An 8,464-nucleotide genomic window follows, 5' to 3' on the forward strand; every position below is an offset into this window, starting at 1 on the left:
GGCGGCATAGGGAGACAGATATACATCAAGAGTAGATAATAGAGAGAGAAGAGTCTCTATTATCTACTCTTGATATACATGGCTATATATAGACGACACGATATGGACATATATGATATATATATAGAGAGAGATTTATGTAGATATATGAAGGCAGCTAGATAAGTGACTGATTGATGACATCGCGGGCAACGGCATTAAAAAAGTGCAACCACCTCAACGTATAATATATATATATATATATATATATATATATATATATATATATATTATACACTTTACATAAGGAAAGTGGTGGTACGGATATACAGCAGAGCTACGAGTGTGGTTATTAACACCTGAATAAGCAACCTAGCCGTATAGAGCCACGCAACCATACATTTACGCGCGCTCACGAGCAGGACAGGCGTGAGTGCGTGCGTTCTAAATAATTTGTAAACTGAACCATAAAAAATGTTTATCGGATCTATATATCTGAGAACCCACAACCTCCACGTTCTCTGATCTCACGAACGCGCTCGCTCATATCTCGTGCGGTCAACATACTACTACTAGACGATAATAATCGCAGACGAACATGCGTAAACGCACGCGTCATTCCTGGAAACCCGGGTGCAACCCACGTACGTATGTATGTTTGTATGTACGTACGCATGCACCATCCATCGATCCACGCATACATCACCTGACTACGCCTTCAACCTCTGCTGGCCTCGTTATCCGATAGCCCCTCATCGTGTTTACGCGCCTGATAATATATATATATATATATATATATNGTGTGTGTGTGTGTGCGCGCGCGTGTGTGTGTGTGTGTGTGTGTGTGTGTGTGTGTGTGTGTGTGTGTGTGTGTGTGTGTGTGTGTGTGTGTGTGTGTGTGAGTGGGTGCGTGTGTGTGCGCGCTGCGTAACCGATACATGCCCCGCGGACATCGGCGTCGCCCCCACCCCCCCATACACGCCTGTCCAAGATCAGCTCCAAATTGCTGCTTGGGTGTCCAGTCAAGCTCAGCAACTAATTGTTTTGCTCCATTTCGGGCCGCAAAGCTCTGCATATGCACTGAATAGCCCCAGCGTTCCTCCTCCCTCCAGCACCGGACTCGGCTCGAGCTAATACCAGTAAACACACGCAAGCAACGAGAGAACCTGCGCAAACACGCCAGGGCAAAGCAGGGAAACTGGTCCCGGGGTAATACACTGGTGCAGCATAGCAGCACTAAGAAAGCCCGCGTAAACTTAGCAGCGAAGCGTCAAGTGTCCGGCATAAAGCTTGTTTTGTTTCGGCGACGACGTGCCGATCACAGCAGACCAGTTTCGGGGGGAGGGGGAGGTCCTGATCTCAACGATACCCTAATACGCACGACCCCCCCCCCTCGCCTCCGGTTGCCCCCTTCCTCCCTCCATTCACTGCGTACGACCACGTCAATGTTCTCTAGAGTTCAGTGTGTTCGTGTGTATAACTTCCCATATCGTAACTAGAAGCCAGTTTGTACTGGTCAAGGGCTAAACGCTCCCCCCCCCCCTCTGCCGAGCGCATGCATGGCCCGCGCTGGCGACCGCCGCGCCGTCTGGTGGAACATCGTGGCCACGCGGGCAGCGATCCGTGGCGGTGCCGCCTTACGTAGCTTGCACGCGCACAGCCTCGCTCTCACTCGCTCCCGCCTGCTGCCACCACTACCAGCACCAAACCATCTCCCGCCTGCGCTCTCACTCTCACTTTCTCTCGCTCGCTCAGCTAGAATGCCGAAGTACTACTGTGACTACTGCGACACGTATCTGACGCACGACTCGCCGTCCGTGCGCAAGACGCACTGCAGCGGACGCAAGCACAAGGACAACGTGCGCGACTACTACCAGAACTGGATGGAGGAGCAGGCGCAAAGCCTCATCGACGCGACGACCAAGGCATTCAAGGCCGGACGCGACCACTCGTACCCCGGGGGAGGAGGCGGCGCAGGAGGAGGCGGAGGTGGGGGAGGCGGGGCGATGATTCCGCCGCCGCACGGACTAGGAGGAGCGATGCCGCCGAGGCCGCCCATGATGGGTGCCTATCCCGGCGGACCGCATCCAGGCTTCATGGGAGGTGCTCCCGGAGGAGGCCGCATGGCTCCACCTGGGATGATGATGCCGGGAGTGCAGCCGGGAATGATGATGATGATGCCCGTACGAGGACCGAGTCATCAACGCTGACGTCACGACGGGCGACGACGTCACATCCGCCGAATACTCATCGGCCGACTCAGCGAGAAATTGATTTGATACGAGACGATCACAAACACTTCAGTGGCAATTCCGACCTGCTTATATATATATATATATATACACACATATAAGCATATAATACTATACTATATATATATAATCCAAGCGCGGTTTGTACGCCGTGTAAAGACGTTTCATGTATGTAATCTAATCATATTCATCACGTTAAGCGAGGATTCGATTAAATGATGTACTGTGTTCTGCCATGATGTAACGTGTCGGAATATACCAGCTATCTGGACGAACGCGAATAGGGCTGCGCCCATGCTATTACATAGCCTAGTACTGTAGCGTATTGAAATATGTCGGGCTTATCTATAAAGATAGATTTATAACGTATGCGTTTAGTGCGCGAAATCAATAAAGAAAGTGACAAAAACGGTATTTACAACCACTGCGTGACATGGTTCGTGATGTATGTTCTTGAGTGTTTTCGGTCCATCAATTTAGTCATTCAGATGACGTTAAAGAAATTACTGCTATTTTAAAGCTCACATGGGCGCATAGAGGAGACAAGATAGACAGTCAAGAGAGTAGAATAAGTCAGAGGAGAGACAGAAGTGCTCTATATCTACTCATTAGATATCATGGCTAAATAAGACGACACGATATGGACATATATGATATATACATATTAGAGAGTAATTTATGTAGATATAATGAAGGCAGCTAGATAAGTGACCTGCATTGATATGACTATCGCGGCAACGGCGATTCAAAAAAGTGCACCACACGCTCAACGTATAATATAGTATATATATATTATATATACTATAAATATCATTATATATATATATATATACTTAACACTTTACATAAGGAAAGTGGTGGTACGGATATACAGCAGAGCCTACCGAGTGTGCTATATTGAACAACGCTGAATAAACAACCTAGCCGTATAAGAGCCACGCAAACCCATACTTTACGCGCGCTCACGAGAGCAGAACAGGCGGAGTTGGCGAGCGTTCTAAATAGAATTTATGATAATAACTGAATCCATTAAAAAATGTTTATCGGATCTATTATCTGAGAACCCACAACCCTCCACGTTTCTTGATCTCACGAACGCGCTCGCTCATTATCTCGTGCGTTCAACATACTACTACTAGACGATAATAATCACAGACGAACATGCGTAAACGCACGCTTCTTCCTGGAAACCCGGGTGCAACCCACGTACGTATGTATGTTTGTATGTACTGACGGCATGCACCATCCATCGATCCACGCATGACATCACCTGACTACGCGCTATCAACCTCTGCTGGCCTCGTTATCCGATAGCCCTCATCGTGTTTCCCGCGCCCTGATAATATATATATAATATATATATATATATAATATATATACTATATATATATATTTATGACAGTAAGGAGATGTGTGGATAGATAGATGCGCCTACCTTAGACGGATGCATGCGCCCACTCGATAGATAAGCATAGGGTTGGATCTTGTGTGGGCGGCCGTACACAGCGCTGATGCTGGTAGGTGGGCGACGGTGATCATCATCACCATCAGCATCATCATCAGCAGCAGCAGCTTCAGGTGGGAAATTCTATCGCCTGTGAGCCTCGGACCATCTCCTCGTCTCGTTATGTATCTCAGCGGCGGGTCTGTCGTGCATGTGTGTTGCACGGTTGGCTGTCAGTTGTAGGTCAGTGCCGAGCTGCCTGCACGCGAGTGCATTGCACATGTACAGCACGCACAGCCTGCAGTAACCGGTATATGTACGTGTGCGTGCATGCACGTGTGTGTGAACAAGCTGGTCTGTGTGTGTGTGTCACTGTGTGTTTGTGTGTGTGCGTGTATGTGTGTGTGTGTGTGTGTGTGTGCGTGTGCGTGTGCGTGTGCGTGTGCGTGAGTGTGTGCGTGTGTGTGTGCACGTGTGTGGACAAGCCGGTCTCTCGCTGAGCCAAGTCAACTCGACGCTCATATTACGGGCGAGCGATCTCTCTCATCGTAAAAAAGATTAAGTATATACGGGAAAAAAATCAAGATCGTCTGGGTCGTCATGTGTAGCTATCGATGTGAAATTCAGCAGATGACTCGATAGTGGGACAGAAGCCGTTTAGATAGCTAGGCGATCTAGTGTCGTAATATATATATATATATTGTTACCACCAATGTCGGTATCGTGATATGTTTCAATATGTCGTTTGTACGGACAACGAGATAAAGGAACACAAAATGCGTGATATTCTGATGCAAAATATACTCGAATCTTTATCTACAACATTATATACGATGTCCAAACTTATACACAAAAACACATGGGTTACACGGAATCGAGTCTGGCTAGATACCGCTACAAACGCGATTCTGCAACGCATTAATATTGCCATGTGATGCAGGATAAATACATACATACACACGCTTGATTGTTGGGGCGTTATTCAAAAGATGGAAACACCAACACTTGACGCCGAGGTGCAGAAAAACAGACTTTGAAAGTAGAATTCACCCCTGGGTATGTACTCTATGTATATGAACTAACTCTAACATCGTTCCATCCTGCCTTCGAGCGGTCAATACACACGTACAATTCAGATATGCAATTTGCAAAGAATCTAGTACAAAAATTAATACAAATTTGATCAAAAATGACTGCAAAACACCTTATAGAAATGAAGTACGAACACACACGCCTACAGTGTTGGGCGTAGTGCAAAGTTTTATCACTATATATATAGATATATATATATACATATATATATATCTGTGTGCAGCTGCTGTACAATTTACAAAACTCGTGCCCAATCTAACACGTCACCAATACAACAACGTACAAAACTCGTCATATTAAGTCTCTAATATTTTGAAAGGTCTTCTCTCGTCTAAAATATATCATCTGAGTTTCTGCCATATCTACAAAGGAAGTTTACATTTACATTATTAACAGGTTGATAAGAGGAACAAAGTTCATCGCGCAACTGAGCGAGGGAGAAACAGCTGAGAGGCTTTCGGTAAAGGCGTGTCTGAACAATGCCTGTGGTCCCTGATAAACGCGATACAGTATGAACAACGGTGGCTGTCACACGCGCGCACACGTACATGTACGCGTGTACGTGCGTGTACATGTACATATACGCGTATGTGCCGACACATACATGTACGCGTGTACGTGCGTGTACATGTACATACACGCGTATGTGCCCACACATACATGTACGTGCGTGTACATGTACATACATACACGCGTATGTGCCCACACATACATGTACGTGCGTGTACACGACTACACGTACATATACACGTATGTGTGCCCACATATACATGTATGTACGTGTACACGTACATATACACATATGTGTGCGCACACACATCGCACATGTACACGCGTGCCCGTGCTACAGTCTCAAGTGCTGAAGGCCAGTCTCACAAGTATGTACACGTCGACTGGCAGCTGAGTACAGCCGCGTCGAGAAAATACTGGTTGATCCTGGTAGAACGCATCAGAAATGGGATTTGATACAAGTTCTAGATCTCTGGGAAAGAGAAGAAGGGGTAGTACAACCTCGAAAACAGTGCGAAGGTCCAAATCTAAATACACAATATTACCAAATGGATTCACTCTTCTTCTTCATTACTATTTCCCTAAGTTTTTTTTTTCGTTTTTAGAAAGTTCCAAACATAGAAAACGAGAGCTCGCTCGCGCTACCAAGTGTACATACTTGTACACGTGTACAAATGAAAAACCATACACAAAAGATCTGGGTCGAGACGTGCACTATATAAACTGCATTTTTCACAACCCAGGCCCGCCATGTCGTCTCGCGACCGCACCACGCCTCCTAAACCCATCTCGTCTCGACCAAATAAATAAATATTACACATCGTATGAGAAGTTTAGGCCACAATATGTACATAGAAATAACTCTACGCTCCTCGTCTCGAGTCATTCCTCGGTTTGTTCGTCGATCTATCGCCCCACGCATCCCGATCGTCTCATCTTAGCAGCGCTGATCGTTAGTGAATGGGATGACACACTGGTGGGCTCTCCTCCGCCGCCCACTCTACACGTACAGTCATACGGCGTGGGGGCAGACGTGCCATGCAACTAAGCGCTGCACGTTTCGAGGTCACTACGCCGCCACTTTCCCTCTCGTTTCGAAAATCTCGTGCCGCGCTGCGACTTTCGCTGGCGGCGGCGAGCGGTCGTGAGCCCCGGCCGACAGCTCTAGGTATCTTACTCACCCCGAGATCGATGGACTACCTACTCCCTCGTTACCTTCCTCCTCCTGGGAGAAACGACGGATTCGATTCGGACACGCGCCGTCCGAGATCCGTCCTACGACGGCGCCCCCTGCGCGACGCAAGCTCTTACGCGGACAGCAGTGACGTGAGGTTGCCCTCGCCGAGCTGGTCCAACCAGTCCAAGTCGTTCACGTCGGCGTAATCGTAGTCCGGGAATTCGAAGTGCGACTCCTTGATGCGCTCGAACTCGGAGTCGGTGAGCGCGATGTTGGCAAACTCGGCCTGCCAGTTTGACGGAAGGTTCAACATGTCCGTGAGATCGCCCGTGCCGTCGTTCGAGCCCACGTCCGAGCTGCAGTAGCCCGACGACCGGCTGGAGACGGAGTAGGTGTCCACGGAGCCGCCGTCCGAGTGCGTCGCGCTGCGCGGGCTGTCGAACATGTCGTCGTAGAAGGACGTGCTGTCCGGCGTCGCCGGGGAGTGCTGGCCGGGACTGCACGGAACCTTCGCCGGTGGCGTCAGCTGCGTCGTGCAGAACGGAATGACGCGCGACGCCTTGATGCTCTCCTTGAACTTCTTGTCGATGGTGAGCTTCAACTTGAGTTTGTTCGTGTTTATGCTGGAGGTAGGACTGGAGACGCCGTGCAGGAAACCGGAGTTATACTCGGACGCCGCGGACTTACGCTGCTTCTTATCACTTTTTGATTTGTTCGGCTTGCAAACTTTGCCGTCGGAATGTTTGGCGGCGCCCTGGCTGGCTGGCGTTCCCTTGGCCTTCTTGCGCGGTCTGTATTTGTAGTCGGGGTACTCCTGCTGGTGAAGCACGCGCAGCCGTTCGGCCTCCTCTACAAACGGACTCTTCTCCGAATCGATCAGGGACTTCCAGCGCTTACCGAGTTGCTTACTGATCTCGGCGTTGTGCATGTCCGGCTGCACCTCGACGATCTTTCTCCGCTCGATCTGACTCCACACCATGAACGCGTTCATCGGACGCTTGATGTGGTTGGAAGACTTCTTGCATTTCGTCGCATCGGTGTACGGGGTGACGCTCTCCTGTTTTACAACCTGCGATCCGAATACAGTCTGCTGGTACTGGTCTCTCTGACTGGGAAGCATCGTTCTGATTCGATACCCGATGGCAAGGCACACAGTATCTCACTCTTAGCTATCCAGATAGTAAGTGCGCAAGGCACGCAGTAAGTCACACGAATGGTAGATGCATAGCACGACACTACTGATGTGAAGTAAACGCTCGCTCTGATAAGCACGTGAATGGCGCTGCCATTTATATCCTAAAGGATGTGACGTCATCCGACCAATCAGCGACGCCGGCGTTCGTGATTGGCTGCGCCGTGTCAATATTGAACACCTGTCTCACGTGCCCAGCGTTAATTACACAAATTGTAGAAATGCTCGGATTTCTGCGTTTCTATAAGCGCCTATCCGAACATAGAGCTGGCTGACCGGTCATGTGCACCCAGCTGGGTGACAAGAAAGCGAAATCCTTAGCCAATGGTGCCGCTAACCAGTAAAACTGCACCGGGATAAACGCCAGCCCGTCTGATTTCACACATTTCTGGCTCTCCTTAGCAGGAAGGCGTTCTTTTAGTCGTAGAACCTGTATTCGCAAACAGAGTTACCAAATCTTTCAGCTGTTACAATACTCCGACTTGGTACCGTGACTAATTCCTGACATGCACAGACGCGCGCACGCACGCACGCACAGATGTGCGTACACACGCACGCGCGCACTCACCCACCTCCACGCACACATGCACGCACGCACTCACTCACCCACCGTCACGCACACATGCACGCACGCACTCACTCACCCACCTTCACGTACACACGCACACGCACGCACGCGCACACCCACACACGCACGGCGCTTTTGGCGGTACATGTATATACACGCGGACAAATACGAGATTGATACGATATCAAGACGCGGATAAGTATATGAGAAACGCCGCTAGTGCGGCGGCGAGTGGGCGAATGTGTCGAGT

General features: G+C 49.2%; 2 protein-coding genes across 2 annotated transcripts; one reads left to right on the forward strand and one right to left on the reverse strand.

Moving 5' to 3' along the window:
- Nucleotides 1-1,632: 1,632 nt before the first annotated feature.
- On the forward strand, nt 1,633-2,382 carry LOC106819088 (U1 small nuclear ribonucleoprotein C-like). Its single transcript, XM_014823748.1, has one exon. The coding sequence runs from the start codon at nt 1,740-1,742 to the stop codon at nt 2,187-2,189; it is 450 nt and encodes a 149-aa protein (XP_014679234.1). The 5' UTR covers nt 1,633-1,739; the 3' UTR covers nt 2,190-2,382.
- Nucleotides 2,383-5,507: 3,125 nt separating this feature from the next.
- LOC106819089 (transcription factor SOX-11-like) lies at nt 5,508-7,732 on the reverse strand. Its single transcript, XM_014823749.1, has one exon. The coding sequence runs from the start codon at nt 7,572-7,574 to the stop codon at nt 6,585-6,587; it is 990 nt and encodes a 329-aa protein (XP_014679235.1). The 5' UTR covers nt 7,575-7,732; the 3' UTR covers nt 5,508-6,584.
- Nucleotides 7,733-8,464: the final 732 nt, after the last annotated feature.

This window comes from Priapulus caudatus, unplaced genomic scaffold (assembly GCF_000485595.1).
Source record: "Priapulus caudatus unplaced genomic scaffold, Priapulus_caudatus-5.0.1 Scaffold2818, whole genome shotgun sequence".
NCBI lineage: Eukaryota > Metazoa > Priapulida > Priapulimorpha > Priapulimorphida > Priapulidae > Priapulus > Priapulus caudatus.